Source organism: Oryctolagus cuniculus, chromosome 4, assembly GCF_964237555.1.
Source record: "Oryctolagus cuniculus chromosome 4, mOryCun1.1, whole genome shotgun sequence".
Taxonomy (NCBI): Eukaryota; Metazoa; Chordata; class Mammalia; order Lagomorpha; family Leporidae; genus Oryctolagus; species Oryctolagus cuniculus.
Window position 1 is genome coordinate 169825544 of NC_091435.1, and position 18253 is coordinate 169843796.

General features: G+C 47.3%; 1 protein-coding gene across 5 annotated transcripts in view; it reads right to left on the bottom strand.

Annotated features, from left to right (window-relative positions):
• The window catches only part of UBP1 (upstream binding protein 1), a 49330-nt gene that overhangs the window by 2594 nt on the left and 28483 nt on the right, over nucleotides 1-18253 (bottom strand). For 3 of the 5 annotated variants that reach the window (XR_007908714.2, XM_008266113.4, XM_051818545.2), the window contains 11 exons: nucleotides 17257-17362; nucleotides 16746-16852; nucleotides 15011-15163; nucleotides 14808-14918; nucleotides 14263-14370; nucleotides 9075-9178; nucleotides 7057-7111; nucleotides 6743-6836; nucleotides 3907-3997; nucleotides 3092-3210; nucleotides 639-781 (listed from right to left, as the gene is read on the bottom strand). Coding sequence is in view for 3 of the 5 variants with exons in the window: in XM_008266113.4 (XP_008264335.2) it covers nucleotides 639-781; nucleotides 3092-3210; nucleotides 3907-3997; nucleotides 6743-6836; nucleotides 7057-7111; nucleotides 9075-9178; nucleotides 14263-14370; nucleotides 14808-14918; nucleotides 15011-15163; nucleotides 16746-16852; nucleotides 17257-17362 (1191 nt within the window). In the remaining 2 variants the exon portion in view is untranslated. The remainder of the gene's footprint in view (nucleotides 1-638; nucleotides 782-3091; nucleotides 3211-3906; nucleotides 3998-6742; nucleotides 6837-7056; nucleotides 7112-9074; nucleotides 9179-14262; nucleotides 14371-14807; nucleotides 14919-15010; nucleotides 15164-16745; nucleotides 16853-17256; nucleotides 17363-18253) is intronic. The other 2 variants (XR_011388240.1, XM_051818544.2) reach the window with 1 other exon arrangement.

The following is an 18253-nucleotide window of genomic DNA, read 5'->3' on the forward strand; positions in this document are numbered from 1 at the left end:
CAGGTGCTGTGAACCCTGACAGAGTGGCGTGCGGTGCTCTGCTCCTGTTACTTGGTTGTGGAAGGCACTGTACTTCTTACATGACTTTTAAAACTGCCATTAAGTAACAAAGGGAAAATAGCCAAAGCCCACAGCTAAGCTCACGCCAGAGCTCACGTGAGCGTGGGGAACTTGCCAGCTTGCCTTGTACCCCTATCACGAGGATGACTGAAATTCTTTTGGTTGTGAATTCTTACAGTTCGGGACTAGTGTTGCGGCCCAGTGGGTTCATAAGCTGCTGCCTGCAATGCTGGCATCCCATACTGGAGCACCAATGTGAGTTCTGGCTACTCTGCTTCCAATCCAGCTCCCTGTACTACGCCTGCGAAAGCAGCCAGAGGATGCTGGGCCCCCACCACCCATGTGGGAGACCAGGACGGAGGGCCAGCCTCCTGCCCAGCCCCAGCCCCAGCCAGCCGTGCGGAGAGTGAATCAGCAGAAGGAAGATTTGTGTGTATGTAACTCTGCCTTTCGAATACATAAAATCTTTAAAAAAATTTACACTGTGAGTCAACTTTTTGAAAATGATTCTCGTGAGTATGCACAAGAGGTCTACAGGATGGCAGAGGACGGGCACGCGGCAGGCGTGTCTGCTGTACCTGGTCGCTCACGAGGACGTGGATGCCGGTGGGGCCTTGTCTGTAAACCTGGCTAATCCTGTGGAACGGGAGATCGAACACCAGCGCGAGCTTCCGAGCAACTTCCGAGGCGACCATTTCCTCCAAGTAGATGGCGTGGTAAACTGAAACAGAGGGCACGGCCTTCAGTCTTTGCTAGCTGATCTGCAGGAAGAGCACATCTGCCAAAGCTCCGAAACAGTAAGGGAATTCGAGAACACGGAGCGAGCGGGCACTCAGCTTAGCAGCCTAGAGCAGAGTGCTGGGTTCAGTTCCCGGCTCCGCTCCGGACTCCAGGTTTCTGCTGATGCTCAGCCTGCAGGCAGCAGTGGTGGTGCGAGAATCGGGTCCCTGCCACCCACGTAGGAGATCTGCACGGGGTCCTCCCCAGCCTTCGAGGAGTGAACCAGCAGATGGGACCGAGGGGAGCTCTGTGTGTCTTACTCCGTCTCTGCCCTGAATGATAACACACACGGATCTGGCTGCAAAGAGGCATCTGTCTGCACATCTCAAGAACCACTGACTCATTCTTGGCATAACGGGGTTTCACGGTATTGTACATTACACCTAAAGAAAGCTTTATTCTAAAAGTTATTGCATTAATATATAAAAACCACTAAGAGTCATGGGTTTTTGATCTAGTAATCCTGCTGTTGAGATTTACCCTAAGGAATAAAAATCTATCTTGTACCTACACACTCAGAAAAAAATAGAAGACACCACATGAAACCTGTGGGTACAGATAACGACTCCCAATTCTTTATACAAAGTTGCAGGCCTGGTCCGGGGGTGCTGGGCACCTCACTGGAAGCTGGTGCGTCTCAGGCTCACAGCCCACCCACCCCCCACTTACTACTGAGCCACGCAGACGGGGGTCGGGAACAGCCAACCAAAGGGTTTTTCCCTGGCTTCACAGGAACACGACTGTAGACAACTCTGTTAATCAGACACTAAGATGGGCTTAGAATCTGGAACTAAAATTAGGTTGAGGCTACAGAGCTGATTCCAAACCACAGCCTACATGGGCCAGGTCCTGCTCTGTTGTGTTTTTACTAGTTTTAAGGACACGCGGCCACACCCGTTATTCATGTATGGCCTATGGCTGTCAGCAATAACAGTCCTGAATATTTACTACGTGGCCTTTTAAAGAAAAAGGTTGATGACCTTTGATCTCAGGTCTCCAATATGTCTACAAATTGCTCCAAAAACACTCATGTTTGAGGAGTCGCCTTCTAGAATGTAGACTTGACAGAGTAAACAACGTGTAGAACTTGGTAGTTTTAAGATTAAGTTTAGACCACAGAGTATTTCCCAGAGCTGGTTACTGTCAGGGGATTTACGTGCTCTCCGAAACGCCCTGGGCCTGCTGCCTTCACTCAGGTGTGACGATGTGGGAGGAGCAAATGCCACCACGTGCCCCTCTTAGAAACAAGAAACACACTTCTAGTGGCACAGAGAAGGGAGACGCGGCTCTGCCCGAATGCAGCACTGCAGTGTACAATTAAGAAAAACGCAGTTTTTTTTTTGTTTTGTTTTTTGTTTTTTTTTTTTTTTGAGAAGTCCTCCCAATACTGAGATGGGGGAGAAAACATGCAGAGTGCATTGATAATGACACTGGACACAGCACCAGAATCACCGCATGCAAAGCTCAGAGTGCTGGTCACTTAGCTAAGTCTACACACGGCGACGACTGGTTTTATAGACTGATTTACCTGAAAGGGGGTGGGAGACAGAGAGAGGAAATGCATGCTTCCATCCACCTGTTCTTTTCCCCAAATGGCTGCAACAGCCTAGGCTGAAGCCCGGAAGCCAAGAACTACCTGGGTCTCCCCTTAGGGTGTCAGGGCCACCATCTGCTCTTTTCCCAGGTGTAAAAATCTTGGATAGTTAGAAATACAAGTCATTTCAGGGGTGGGCTTTCCCAGGCCCAGTAGGAGGGAGCTGGATCAGAGGCAGAGCAGATGGGACTCCGACTGGAATGCTGTTGTCAAGTGACAGCTTAACCCGCTGTGCCTGCCACGTGGGTGTTTTAAGTGTTTTCCTGGTAATGTGCACCACGGGGAGCAGTAAGTGATGGCAAGCGCTGGGTCTCTTCTACCCACGGGGGAGACACAGCTGGTCTGGGCTTCTGGCTTTGGCCTGTTCTGGTCGCAGATGCTGTGGGCATCTGGGGAGTGAACCAGCAGATGGGCAATCTCTGACACCCTCTCTGTGCCTTTCAAATAAACAGAAAACCAAACCAGCGATCCCTGGTGTTGCTGAAGTAACAGGCTGCTAGCTTCCCCTTCCCCCAGGACGTGGCCCTAGCAGCACTGCCTCCTACTGCTGTCAAAACTTCACCACAGCCTCCAGACAGTCCTAATGCCGCCGGAGCTCTGCAAAGCATGACCCAAGTCCTCCCCGTCCGACAGAACTGAGACGCCCTCGATACCCACCGTAGGGTGTCCCACTGCCGTTCTCGCCTCCGCCACCCGCAGCTGGCGGCTGCCCTCGCAGGGCTGTGCTGCGTGGTTGCTCCTGGCACACATAGATGGTCAGACGGGGCCTGACTGACCTGCAAGTCAGAAGATGCCAATTATGAGCCCCGGAGAGACAGGGGCCCTACCCTAGGACAACTACAGGAATCTACGTTCTATCTCCTTATGAGAACTTTACAGTGTTATTTCATTACACAAAATAATTTATGAATAAAAATATAAAAACCACACACCTCACACCAACTATCACAGGTGGTCTAACATGATGATCCAGACTAAACCATTGAGATGGCCTGTCAGATGCAGTTAAGTCAGCAATTTAAAATCAGTAAGATTCAATGTTAATGGGATTCTCACACCACAAGTCTAGAAATGCAATGATAGTAAATGGATCTTAACAAAGTCAGCACTGTTCACAGTTCTATGATTTTAATTCACAATTAGAAGTTGACATTTTAATAACTGTTCAGTAAGTCACGACCTTGAAAACCATAGATTCTGTAGAGCTCACCTAAATTAGGAGTTTTGTTTTCTTGGCAACAAACCCAGTCGTCTTCAAGAAATCAGTCCTGCCCATGTGTATTTCTACCAGTCTTACAGTCTACCTCTGCCCTCATCATATCTGGGCCTGCCCTGAGGGTGCACACAAAACAGTCTTTTTGTGAGCACGCCGCCGCCGAGGCCGGAAGCGCACACAGGCACACCCCTCGCGTGGAGACGCGCTCTGCCCAGACCCCTTCTTATCTCACGCAAAACAGTCCGCAGTATTTTACCTGGACTTCAGTGAATTATAGAGCCGAATTCCATCGGCTGCACCACAAATTTGAACTAAATCCTCCTTTGTCAGTTTTAATAAGTCGGCACCTGGAGAACAGCAGAGAGATTCTTCTTAAATCAATGGAAAAAGAACAGAGCTGGCTTCTTTACAGACCTGTCTTCATAGAGTGAAATATCCTTCCAAACACTAACAGGTATCCTCAAACACATTCACATGGACGACACGAGACACACACCTGCTCCTCAGAGCCACAGAAAATGCTGGCTTCCCAACGTCCTCTGGGGAAGGGTCCACCTGGAGGCCCGAGCTGGACAGACCCCAGCTCGGAGCGGGCCTGAAGGCGGAGCTTTCCCCACACCAGGCCTCGCGCCTGCCGCATTTCCAGGCTGGGTTGTGGTACTGTGGAGAAGCATGCTTCTGACTCCAGACAGTCTTGTTTAACAAGAGAAAAGCAGAAGTCCAGGGTTTCAGGGACTGGCCCAAGCTCACAGAGAGTGGACTAAGCCTCTGTCCTGCAACACTACAGCTCTGACACAGCAGAGAAACCACACGTTGTGCCTTCAGGTGTTCCCTGTGGATCCTTGATGGCATAAATGACATGGTAGATAGGATTTGCTGTCAAAGAGGAAAAGCAACAGAGAGCAGAACAGCCAAGGGTGGTGATTTTTGAAGCCAGCAACAGAGATGAGGAGAGTCATCACATTCTTCTCCCTTTTATGTCTGAGTGTGTCTCTAACTTTTGGTTTTGTCCTCTTACCAACTGTCGATGCAGTTCACTGTGGGAACTAAGATGTCCTGAGATGAAGGCGTGACTTCCATGTGATAAGTCACTCACCAATCTAACAAGATAATGAGGGCTTTGTTCTTAAGGGTGCCAAATCTCTCAATCGGAGCCTAATACATTTCTAGTTTGTAAAATAAAACCAGGCGTCAGTGTTGTGGCACAGTGGGTTAAGCCATGGCCTGCAGTATCAGCATCCTGCATGGGTGTCAGTTCAAGTCCCAGCTGCTCCACTTCGATGCAGCTCTCTGTTACTGCGTCTGGGAAAGTAGTGGAGGACGGCCCAAATGCTTGGGCCCTGCACCCACGTGTGACACTGGGAAGAAGCTATTGGCTTTGGCCTGGCCCAGCCCTGGAAGATCTATCACCTCTTCTCTCTCTTTATAACACTGCCCTTCAATAAATAACTCTTAAAAAATAAAAAGAAAGAAACCAGAGAAGCGCACCTCCCAGGAGCACTGGAGAGCGGCAGACCGTCTCCCACCTGTGGCCCTCCCTTGCCCCACTCAGACACAGGGACAGAGGTCTGTCTGCAGAGCCGCAGAGGCTTGCAGAAAGCCCCCCTGCCCTCACTGGATGCCGGCGGCGTCCCGCCTGTCCTGTGCCCACCCTCTGAGGAAGCCAGGCCTTGCGACGGCTGCTCGCGCGGAAAGCCGCGGAGCACTCTCCGGGAGCGAACAAGAGCCCCTCCGGCCTCCCTCAGCCCCGCAGCCAGCGCCTTCCCTCCACACGATGCTTTTCATTTGCTGTCCCTCAGGGAAACAAGACTGCACCCACCCTGCCCTACAGCTGTACGGTTTCTGGTTCTTCACACAGAGGCTTCCCTGAGTCCTATAACAATGTGGGTCTAAGCTAGCAAATTACTTCCATCTGGCCCTTTAATTCTAGGAGACAAAGAGCTCCATGAGGAGTAACTACTCGCTGCACAAATACAATAAATGGCGTAAGAGGAAAGCATGCTCTGTGGAATCCAGCTCCCCCCACAAGCTGGTGTGTGCACACATGTTCTGTCCTCTGCGAGGGAGCACACTGTTTCAATGGCCCTGCAGGCCACCTGCCAGCTCTGCAGGCCATGTCTGCTAAGTGTGTGGCGGAGAAAGGGCCCTGGGGTCTAACCGGTCTGGGAAATACTGCCTGCCCCACCTGGCATCTCTATTTCTGCTCCTCTCAACCTTCCTTCAGCTCACCAGCCTGGCGGGAGAAACTTACGAACATAAAAACCACACCCCAGTTCACTCATATTACGAAATACTCCTCAGCAGTAAAGGGTCAGTTACTGGTACATGAGCAACTCAGATGGATCTTACGGTCATCACATGGAATGAAAAAAACAAAAGCCAGGCTCAAAAGGTCACAGCTGTGAGTCCACCACACCACATCCCGGAAATGACGAAATCAGACAGAAACACAGTTCAGTGGTTGCTAGGGATTAGAGACGGTGGGGCAGGACGTGCATCTGACCACAAAGGAGTAGCAGGACAGACTGTTGTGGTGATGGTGTAACTCTCTATGCTTATTACAACAGGGTACTCATACACTACACCAAGGTGAGCTTCCTGGTTCTGACAGTGCGGCACAGGTATGCACTATGTAACTACCAGGGAGGACGGCACTGTGGCACAGCAGGTGAAATGGCCACGTGCGGCACCAGCACCCAGTGGCACGGTGCTGTTCAAGTCCCAACTGCTTTGCTTCCAATCCAGCTCCCTGCGAGTGCGCCCGGGGAACAGCAGAAGACGGCCTGGGTGCTAGGGCTGCTGCCATCCTCGTGAGACCAGGTTGGAGTTCCTGTCTCTTGGCTTCGTCCTGGCCTAGCCCTGGTATTATGGCCACTTGGGGAGTGACCCAGTAGATGGAAGATACTACCCTCTCTCTTGCCTTTCAGGAACCCGCCCCCTTTTTAAAGCTGTAATTACTGGAGATGGATATACTGGAATTCTCTACATTTTTTGCAACTTCATAACATTCCAAAATTTCAAAAAATTCTTAAGATTTTTAAGCAGAGAGACACACAAGCAACACACTTTACCATGTACACATACAAACATACCTGAAAAATTAGAAAACAGTCTTGTGTAGGAAGAGAACCTGTTTTTGAGCAGCCACTGCTGTGTTTCCTGGGTTGTAGCAGAAGGCTGAATTTGCTGTTAACAAAGAAAGTGAACATACGAGAAGAAATCATTCAAGTTTACAGAAAGAAGAACCGGGTTACTGTAATGTTCTAAAGACATTTAAGTAAATCACAGAAGGCCTCACATTTGAAGCGGTACCACGGGGAGGAGTGACTGCTTGGGGACACAGCAGTGACCCCAGCCCTGGTCAGCACCCTGCCAGCACAGCATGGTTCAAGGAAGAGACACTTACCTCACTAGAGGCCTGGGAAGCTCCATCTCCCTGATGATTTGGGGACGAAGAATTGCTGGAGAGAAAGGAGAAGGACGGATGACATACGATTTTTTTGTAAGTCAAGCCACTAAAGACCGTTAGAGCAGGTCCGCTGAATGGGGCATGGACCACTTGGGTATTTTTGACATCACTTGCAGGCCAACAAAATCATCAACTTAGAAATTAGCCTGCCAGGGCTGGCACTGTGGCATAGCGGGTAAAGCCACTGCCCGCAGTGCCGGCATCCCATGTGGGCGCCGGTTCAAGTCCTGGATGCTCCACTTCCAATCCAGCTCTCTGCCATGGTCTGGGAAAGCAGTGGAAGATGGTTCAAAGTCCTTGGGCTCCTGCACTCGCGTGGGAGACCCGGAAGAAGCTCCTGGCTTCGGATCAGCTCAGCTCTGGCCGTTGTGGTCAGTTGGGGAGTAAACCAGTGGATGGAAGACCTCACTCTCTCGCTCTCTCTGCCTCTCCTTCTCTCTATGTGTAACTCTTTCAAATAAATAAATAAATCTAAATAAATCTTTAAAAGAAATGTTAGCCTGCCATAGAGTCACTGAATTCCGAGTCCCACCTTCGCAGAGCAAGACCTGACGATTTCATGGGCCTTACACAGCCTGCGAGCTCTATGTTCCCCAGCCCTGGTTCAAAACAAGGCAACACCGGAAGAGCTACGTAAGTGTGCAGCAAGGGCAGGCACAGCAGTGCGAGTGTGACTGTGATGACGAGATTCTGTGCTTCTCCATTTGTTGTAACAATCCACATTTTGTGAAAGAAAAGGTCTCCCCCAGTTATCTCTGACAGTGTGAGGAAAGTGAAGGGAGACTCATGCATTTTAGTTAGGAGAAAATAAAAATCTAGTACTATAAACAACTGAAAGTAATGGCCAAAAAAAAAATCTATCTTATGAAAATAATGGGCTACAATAAACAGTACTAATGGGCCTCAGTAAAAACGTAAGATGATGCCCCTTCAACAGATCCATACGCACAAATGAAGCACAGGATGAAGAAAACAAAAGCACGCCGCCTGCCCCATGGCCCTTGGGAGTTAAGGTCAGATGCACGAGAAGCAACCCCACGGGCTGGGGCCGCCCCGCTGGCCCGAGCGCCTGCGCCTCAGGTTGAGCGGCGGCCGCATGTTCCTGCTGCTTGCCCTCAGGAGAACCTGTCCTGTGCAGTGGATCTGCGGGGTCCCCAAGTGCACCCCCGGAGCTGTGCTCACTCTCCGAGCTGCCCAGGAAACGGGAAGGCCTCTGCTGTGGTCACGGGCCAGCACTCTGGTCTCTCCCTTCTCTTCTACTTGGAGCACCACCTCCCACATGGAAACAAGCTGCCTCCTCAGGCTGCCCAGCTCTTCAGACCCTGTCAATGAGCAGAGCTGGGTGGGCGCTGGTGAAAAAACACAAAACCCTCCTCCTTTGTGGTCTCAGCTTTCGTAATTTTCCTCAGCAACAAGAAACTTCCCCAAAGCAGGGAGCTCAGTCTGAAGGGCTCTGCATCAGCTCGTCATGAAGCCCCAGAGGGAGAGGGAAAGCCGCGGGGCACAGGCACCTGCTCCCAGCCCAGCCCCCCGGGTTCCCAGACAACCGAGTGGAGTCCTCATTCCCACTTCTGAAACCACAGGGAGTCTTTAGAAATCAAAGATCTTTCTTTAGTTTTAAAGAATTCAAAGAATAAAAAGGCATGTCTGTTGAGAGTAAAAAGGGGCATAAAACAGTTTCCTCTTGCGAGCATTAAGGACAAACCCTCAGTGATAAATGCCTTCTTAATACATCCAAGTCACGTCTTCACCTCCACAAGTCACTCTGCCCTCCTCTCCTTTTCTGTGAAGCGTTGGTGCCGTCTGTGCCTGGCTCTGTCCTAAAACCACACCCTTCCTGCAGTACCACCGCAGGTGAGCATGTGGGGGCACCAGGGGCCAGGAGCACAAAGCCGCTGAGTGACGAGCAGAGGGCGAGCGTCCGCAGACACCATCACCATGCGCACAGCCAGTACCTGTCTGGGACACTGCACGTGCTCGGCTGCGAGGAGGTGAACGTGGGTGCCGGGGAAGGGCTGTTATTCACATAGGCTGTGGGGGTATCAGGCCACGGAGAACACTGAGGACAGAAACAGAAATACATTAATAATATACTGTCACAATATGTGCAGCAAGCACTTTTATAATTCTCTAGTCTGGCCAAAGGCAAGAGTGTAAAACATGAGACACCTGATGTTTGTCAAGCCCCTCACAGACACTGTCAAATTCACTTCTGTGCATCAAATAAAAATGTTACCTGCTCTGTGCGTCTAGACACTGATTAATCTTAGAGAAGACCTGAAGTGATGACAGCAGCAAAAATGTATAAGGGCATTTTAAATCCAGATATAGTTCAGTTTAGTTTCCTCTCAAGAGCGCTCACTGCTCCCTTTCCCAGGGTCCACTCATCAGTTCCAGCAGACAGCTATCAAGGTCTGTGCATAGCAGAGACTAGAAAGGGTTTGTAAGCAGCAGCTGACCCCTCCAGCTACCCTGGACAGAAGCTGCGTCCCACTCAGTGCCCCTTACACTCATCACCCATCTGCTCCCTTGATACCTCTTAAGATTAGCAAAGCCCAAGGGAGGCCTGAGAGACCCAGCAGTCAAGGACATCAGATGTGCAGATGCTACCGCCCTTCCTGTCTGACCATCTACTGACTTTATGTATGTGGGAGGGATGTGGTGAACTTAAATACTGTCAGCCCTACACAACACTCTCACCAGAGAGGAAGCAAAGATACAAAGACACACAGACTATTAGCGGGTTAGGGGGGTTGTTAAAGCCAAAGTCAAAAGCATGATGAGCAAGCTATGAGGACAATCTCTCTCAAACGGAAGTCTCAGTCCTGAGGGATGGGAAAGCCACCTCACTCCACAGCTTTTCTTTCTAAAACCAATCTGCTGAGCTTGCAGTTTCAAAGGTCCCTTCCTTCCCATGAGAAAGCATCACACCCTCCCAAGGTCAAGCAAGAGACCCCAGACGGAGACCCAGACAGGGCCTGCTCCTAACGGCCAAAGAGCATCTCTCCAAGGAGATGGTTTTCGATCCTTGGCTTTCGGAGTAACTCAGCAAGACTGACTGACAGCCGGTGCATGCTAATCATTAGGCTGTACACAAAGGCCATCACTGGGACTGCTCACAGATAACGCACAGAGTTCCTAGACCTGAATGGTACTGCTGAACGAAAAATGTATGTAAAGCAAAGTCTCTCTACCTCATGTCCACTTACGAAATTATATTCTAGCCCATCATCATTTATTAAATAATTGTTCATCAAATTTGTGTGATCTGTTGCTTTCATAAGTCAGTATTAACAGTACTATTAAATTCCTTGACTGAGTTAGGACGCAGGTTCACAGGAAAGTTCTAAAATTCTACTCTGCGGCTAGCACGGCACTGTGAGTTGAGCCCCACCTGCCCTGTACTGCCGAAATCCCATACTGGAGTGCTGTTCTAGCTGCAGCTGCTCCGCTTCTGAGACAACTCCTGCTAAGGGGACTGAGACGGCAGCAGCTGCTGGCCCACGCACTGGGTCCCTGCACCCATGTGGGAGACTTGGATGGAGTTCTGCGCTCCTGGCTTTGGCCTGGCCCAGCCCAGGCTCCTGCAGCCATGTGGGAAGGGAACCACCAGACCTCTCTTTCCCTCCCTACTGCTCTGTCTTTCAAAGAAATAAATCCTCAGATTTAACTAAAGACCACGAGCTCCTTAAAGGAACAATGGTTAAGTGTCAATGGTTAAGTTATGGTGGTAATTTTACCGTAAATTGTAAATACTCATATTCACCATGCCAGAAAACTCCCTCCTCAGCAGTACTCAGCTATGAGGGAAACTCTCTCATGCCAACTCGGAATGTGTAAGGGAGTACATCCCTTTTCGAAATCCTGGAGGAGGCAAGTGTGAAGACCAGTAGAGTGTGAGGAACTAAAAACGGAGGCAGTCTGAGGGCAGAGTCAAAATATTGCCAGTGGGGGCCGGTTCAAGTCTCAGCTGCTCCTCTCCCGATCCAGCTCTCTGCTGTGGCCTGGGAAGGCAGTGGAGGATGGCCCAAGTCCACCCTCATGGAAGACCAGGAGGAAGCCCCTGGCTCCTGGCTTCAGATCAGCTCAGCTCTGGCCGTTGTAGCCATTTGGGGAGTGAACCAGTGGATGGAAGATCTGTCTCTACCTCTCTCTATAACTCTTTCAAATAAATAAAAATAAATCTTAAAAAAATTTTATATATATACACATACATACATATATATATATATATATAGCCAATGGTTACAGGAGTTCTAAACCCGTCTGACTGCCATCAAAGGCACAGAAATAGAAACAGAATCAGGGCCTAAGTTTGGACAGTTAGGACACCACCTGGGACAAGGGCACCCCATATCGCAGTGCCTGATTCAAGCATCAGCTCTGTCTCCACTTCAGCTCCCTACGTGCACATCCTGGGAGGCAGCAGGTGAGGGCTCAGGTACATGAGAATCTGCTACCCCAGGGGAGCCCTAGATTGAGTTCCTGGCTCTTGGCTTTAGCCTGAACCAGTACCGGCTGTTACAGGCATTTGGGGAGTGGACCGGTAGATCTCTGTTTCTGTACCTTTCAAAAAAAAAAAAAAAAAAAAACCTTTTTAGAACCACCCAATTATTTACCTTCTCAAAACTGGAGAACATGACCTAGACCTTGTTTCAATTACTAGTTGAATTTCAAAAAGAAATCTAATGTAACTGGACAGCTTTCCTGAATTTGGTACATGGCATATTAATTTCGCTATAGATAACATTTTCCACAACAATGCGGAATCTATTAAAACTAGGTAGAGCCACTATTTTTTTGTCTTAGAAAGTATCACCTTCTCAGCTTACACATTTTGAGGGATGCAAGACCTTGTAAAATGACTAACAAATCTAGTAACTCCAGTGTCACACACACACTGCCACCTCAACTACCTGGAAGATTTCCCCATTACAGCATCCTCCCCAGACACAAAATATTACAACACAGTTAGTACGGATATCTAAATAGTGTGAACCTTTTAACATAAAAAAGTAAAGTCTCTTCAAATTTTCTTTGGTGATTACTGCCAGCTGTTTGAGGAAATAAAGCTTCAAAAAGCTCCAGGTTAGAATGGCAGAGACATCAAATAAATAGATTGCATTTTTACACATTTAGATTGTTTTTAGCAGTAGAGGTAGTGCTGTTAAAAGTAAGCAATGGTGCATTGCCTATGTTGCTTTAGATAGTCTGTTCATAATGGCTCTACCAATTCCTGGCCTGGACTTGGACACCATCGCGATTTCAACACACTGAGTACGGCACCTCCCCAGCTAGATTAATATGGCGACTCCCTGCAGGCTGTAAAAACTGGCAGCCTTAATGGGAGCCCATCAAAGATCAATAGCCACACTAGTGCTTCTGTGAGGCAGCATCTCCTGGGAACCGCAGCGAGTTTTCAGTGTGAGACGATCTCACACAGCATGTTTTAGACTTTACCAGTAAATCTGGATATAACTCTTTACTGAAAACCAAATTTCATAGTCTGAAATGTTGGCCTTCCTTTGCAGGCATTTGAAGAAATAGATGAAATGCTGCAGACTTCTTTTGCTAACGAATTAATCTGCATCTGCTTTTTAAAGGCAAGGTGAGTCCAGCCACCCCTAGAAACACCTTAATGAAACCAAACGCAGCCAGGGTGGCAAGCCACACGCAAGGAAGATGTGAAATCCCAGGCCAGTGGACTGCTGACGTTTTGCATACTTTAGACTTAAGGATTATTAAGAGTTTATCAACAACTTTCCCCTCTTTAGATTAGTTCTGGCCTATACTAGGATTTCCTTTATTATGAATTCCTAAAACCCATTTCTTTATGTTAGTTAATTTATATGAGAAAGGGAAAAGTCACCTGAGTTTCCCAGATCCCCCCACCCCCACCCCGGAAAAGTAGTTTATTAAGAACTACTTGTGAGTCTTGGACTGGGAAATTAGTAGAGAATGAAAATACAAAGCTGGAAGGGTGGGAGTTGGGGGAAGGAGCATCCAGTGATTCCAACAACCTGTGATGTAAATAAATGCAGCTCAGCTACAGAAAATGCAGTATGTGTATTCCCTGTGGCAACAGGATGAGAACATTTTCAGTTTCATTACATAAAGAAACAGTTCCAACATGTTCACTGCACGCTTAAATACAGAAATGAGGGTCTTATGAGGTGCCTGTCGGTGACTGTCAGTGATTTTTAGATTCTACCGGTCTAAGAGTGAAAAATCCATTTTGCCCTTTCATAGTGTGAGCACTACAGTGATGAAGAGAGCAATCATGAACACTTCTGGTGATAATTTTAAAATGTGTATTAATGCTGTGTTTTTATTTCCTGCAAATACAAAGGTCATTTACGTTTGCGTAACAGAAGAATCCTTTGTGGACGGTTAGATGAAGAACCATGTCATAAAATACAGACTTGCTATACTGAACCGGTCAAAACCCATACTCAATCCTGACTGCATGCTGGTGTGGAACCAGGTCTGAGTGTAGCGGGGCACTACTTTTGAAGCGGTAAGTCAAGTCACAACGCAGGTGCCACGAAGAAACACTAATGCGGTCAAAGATTCTTTTTCTGAAGCCAGTGCTGCCAATAGGCTTTTAAAAGCACAGACAGACACACACTCCCACGCTACACATGCTGGGAAGTGTGACCAAGTATTGCACATGTAAATGTCAAGCTTGCTGCCATCATTTCTCTAAATGGCCACACAATTTTCTTATCAGGTCTACACGTAAGAAAGCAAACCTTTTTTAATCACACAAGAAGACAACTGTTTGACTAAAGACAGTATTCTCAATTTGCCGCAGTGCTCCTTAAGACGTGTGTGTGAAGGAGAGAAAGGGAGGGGGGAAGGGGGAGGGAGACGGGGAGGGAACATATATCTCTGAATGTCATTTTTCCCTCCAAAACCACCCAATATGGTCAACATCGTTTTTATTGTGTTTTAAAGTGTTAGATTTAGGAAATTTTCCTCAGTGAGGAACAACCAGAAAGCAGGAAGTCTAAACAAAAGCAAATTAAATCAAGACATGGACATCAAACACAATTTGGCTTTACTTTTCAGTGGAAGTTGGTCCTATATCTAACACTGCACAAGGTTTCTTGCACAATGAAAAGAGAAGCAGAAGTCCCTTACACTGCCTCGCTTTGCCAGAGAATCACCGTAGTCTGCTGGCAAAGTCCGCTTGCTGGACTTTTTCTGCTCATGTTCAACTGCATCTTCAATTATAGGCTCAAGCCTCATCTGGACAAACACCAAAGATTGGGATCAATGTCTTTTCATCATACAAAGAAAGATCTAATACCCTGTTTCATGTTTCTGCAGTCCAATTAAACAAACGTCTAACAGGATTCAAAGTTAAAGAAAATGCAAAACCCCAGCAGTGACAAAAGTTGGACATTCCAGGCCCCAACTTAATTTCTTTCCAACTTCAAGGTTTTTAAGGTCTACTTTTGAGACCTGATTGGGATTTCAACATCTTCATTCAAGCTCCCACCCAAGAAGCTAAGCTAGTAAAATCCCAAACTTTAAATAAAACACTCTCCCTGTGAATTTCACAAGGAGTCTCAGCAGTCCACCACCCAGTCTTCCCCAGCCCCTGGTCGAGAGCTCATCCTAGGAGCCAGCACTAAGATGCAAACCTCTGCTTCTCTGGCAAAGCCAGGCCGGCTCTACTTTACCTCTGTGAGGATTGTGGTGTCATAGGATGGCTGGTACTTTTCTTTCTCATGAGCTGTTCTCTTCTCCATCTTCTCCCGGTCAGTTTTTTGTTTCCTGTCTGCACCTTTAGGCTTCAAGACAGAAGACAGTACTTCACCCATCAGGACACGACAGCTCTACCAGTAGAGCAGCCTTAACTGACAGAACACGGTCCATCTCTTACCTTGAACACTTTGATTTGGCAGCTAGCTGAGTGTAGATGGTCCGTGTATTCCCCATTCTCGTTCTGCTTAAAGGTGTCCACCTGGATCCTGAAAGGCACTCCCTTTTCACCTCCGTGCTTCCGTGGAGTGAATTCTGTGCTGATGCAGTGTACCTACAAAACAGGGAAGCTGAAACGGGTTCACAGTCCCTTCCACCAATTCCCTCTCCAATTCTGCTCCCTCTTGGATTGTCCTGTCACCACTAAATTCAACATCCTTTAACGTAAACTCCCAAACACTGGCTACACTCTCTCTCACCAATTTCCCTAAGAGCTTTCAGCACATGCCTTTGCTTTCATGTATCCAACTTTCTGAGAACAAGCTCCTCCCACTGCAAGGCAGGGAGAAGCAGGGCAGTGCTGTCCTGTGAGACATCTGCCTCACCTCCTCACCTGCAGCTTCTGCTGGGCGCCCACTCCTACCACTGCGCCTGCTCTACTGTCAGTTGTCTTAGTGCTGTTCCCACAAACACCAATTTATGATCCTTTGCCTAGGGAATTCCACGGTCTAGAAAGCCCACTCCTCCTCTTGGGTGTATCACCTAAATTCCTCAGGCATCCTTTCAAAACCCACTCTGGATTCTGGGAGCAATGCTCGTGTCCTACCACTTCCACCTTCTCCCCTACCCCCCCCAGAGACACCAGTCTTAGCCAGACACAGTGAAGAGCAACGCCTGGCCTCTGCTCGTTTTGACCACTACACACTCCCTCTTCAGAGGACCTGCTGCGTGGAAACAAACTCTGCGACAGGACTACAGCCCCTTCAGGCCAGGGCTTGTACCTCTCTCTTTTATCATGTAACTAGTTATCCTGCTGGACGAAGAGTCAACTAACAAGAATGTTCCGGTGATCATTAACAAGCAATCTGACAGATCACCAAAATGCAGTAATACTAACGATTCTCCATAGCTCATGCAAACCACAGTACACTTAGGCTGGTCAGCAACTAGCAGTTTTCCTTTTCTACAAAAAGATTACCTACTCACAAATTAGAACATTCTGGGTATTAAGAAATAGTTGATTTTTAAAAAGATTTAATAATGATTTAGTCTGTTCTTTAAAAAATTCATCTCTTAGGAACAGTGCTATTTATGGATGAGCTGCCATGTCTGGGATTTGCTCTCAACATGTCCATGACAGGGATGCCTGCATCCCATATCAGCTTCCTACTCAAGCGCACTAGAGGCAGCAGGTGACGGCTTAAGTACTTAGATCATGGCCACCCATGTGGAAGACTTGGACTGAGTTCCTGGCTCCTGATTCAACCTGTCCCAGCCCAGCAGTTGTGGTGAGATAATTAAATACATAAATAATTAAAATAATTAAAACCATAAGGAAGCTAGAAAGCATTTTTTAAATTCAAACTTTTATTCAGTCATATACTTTTAAATGGAAGATTCTGTTCAAAAGAAACACAGCTCATAAAAATGTATGTTCTGATTGTTGAGTGATAAAATTAACACTCGGCTAATGGTTCATGCAACACAGAATGTCTTTATAAGTTAGTCTATGACAGACTCGGGTTAGACCCAATCTAACTGTGTGTGTTAAAAAGGAGGGGAAAAAATGACAATACCCACCAGTTTACAAATAAGCATGCTTAAAAAAATGGTAGCGTGTTTCAAGAACTCTATCCCACCACGGCTTTGTAAAGACAAGGTTAGTGAGCTTCTCATGAGGAAGTAAAAATCCAAACCTGAATGAAAGCAGATGTGCGTTTTGCAGGGTCCCACAGAAATTCAACCGCATTTAACTGACTTGGATTCGTCCTTGTGTCAATTATTCCCACAGACATTGGAATATCTGTATTTTAAAAAGAAGTTACATAAAAACACATCCACTTTATATAATTAAAGAACTTGCAGCTACTATGTTCTAAGGAAATAACCATACCCACGTTGAGCTTTTGCCTTCACATTTCTCCACGAGCAACTTTATCTTCAACAACAAACCACTTAATGAGCATCCGTTTCTCCTACTGTGGTTCATGTTTTAGCAAGAGTATGATGGATGCTGCCAACTGAGAGCTACATGGTTCAGAAACCATACAGTTCCTGGGTTCAGGCTGAGCTTTGTAACTAAAGTCACACATGAGCCACCAACACCAAAACGGGCTCCACAGACTTAAAGACATGCGGCACCCACACGTTCATAAGCACAGCTGAACACCACCCTCCTCTCCCTGGCCTTTTGACGGCAGCCAGTACCTAGGTCAAGAAGTCTGTCTCCTGGGCGATTCCACTTCCACCCTTCCAGCTGCTGATGCTCTGTGTACTGCAGCCGTCGGTCATGGAACACAACCCTTATGATGCTCTGCAGAGTAAGCAGGGAAACAAGTCCTTCAAACGGCTCCACAGGAAACGCAGAAGCAGTTCACATCTCACCATCAACCTACAGCAGACACTCAGCACTGCAAAACTGAACTATTCTGCTCTTAAGTAACTGGATCATGATACAAGTAAGACAACATTAAAGAGCACAAATAAGACGGTTTTGTAGATAGGAACTCTATAATTTAATACTGTAATTCAAAATTAAGACACATTCCTATAAAACTAATGAGCAAAATTTACATTTCTATGAAGAAAATACCAGATGCAGAATAATTTTTTATAAAGATTCTATTTATTTGAAAGGCAGAGTTACAGGGAGAGGAAGGGCGAGGCAGACACAGAGAGAAAGAGAGAGAAATCAATCTTCCATCACTGGTTCACTACTCCCCAAATGGCTATAATGGCCAGGGCTAGGCCAGGCTAAAATCAGGAACCTGGAGTTCATCCAGGTCTTCCAATCAGGTTCAGAGGCCCAAGCACTTGGGCCATCCTCTGTTGCTTTCCCAGGCCATTAGCAGAGAGCTGGATCGGAAGTGGAGCAGCTGGGACTAGAACTGGCACCCATATGGGACGCCAGCACTGCAGGCAGTGGCTTAGCCTGCTATACCACAACACCAGTCCCGTAAAATAATTTTTAAGATAAAAAAGTAGTATAAACAGAGACAGGAAACCCCAGGCACAATGGTAAAACTTTGTAGATTTATAGTTAATTGAATGTCTTTAAGGGCAGTTATTGTATCAACCAACTAGGAGAGAGTCAGAGGAGGGAAAGTAATATAAAAACCTGCCTACTCCCTCCCCCAAAATAAAACCTAAATGCAAAGTTAATTCAATCGTTTAACTTACAAAGGACATTATTTGAGGAAAGCAA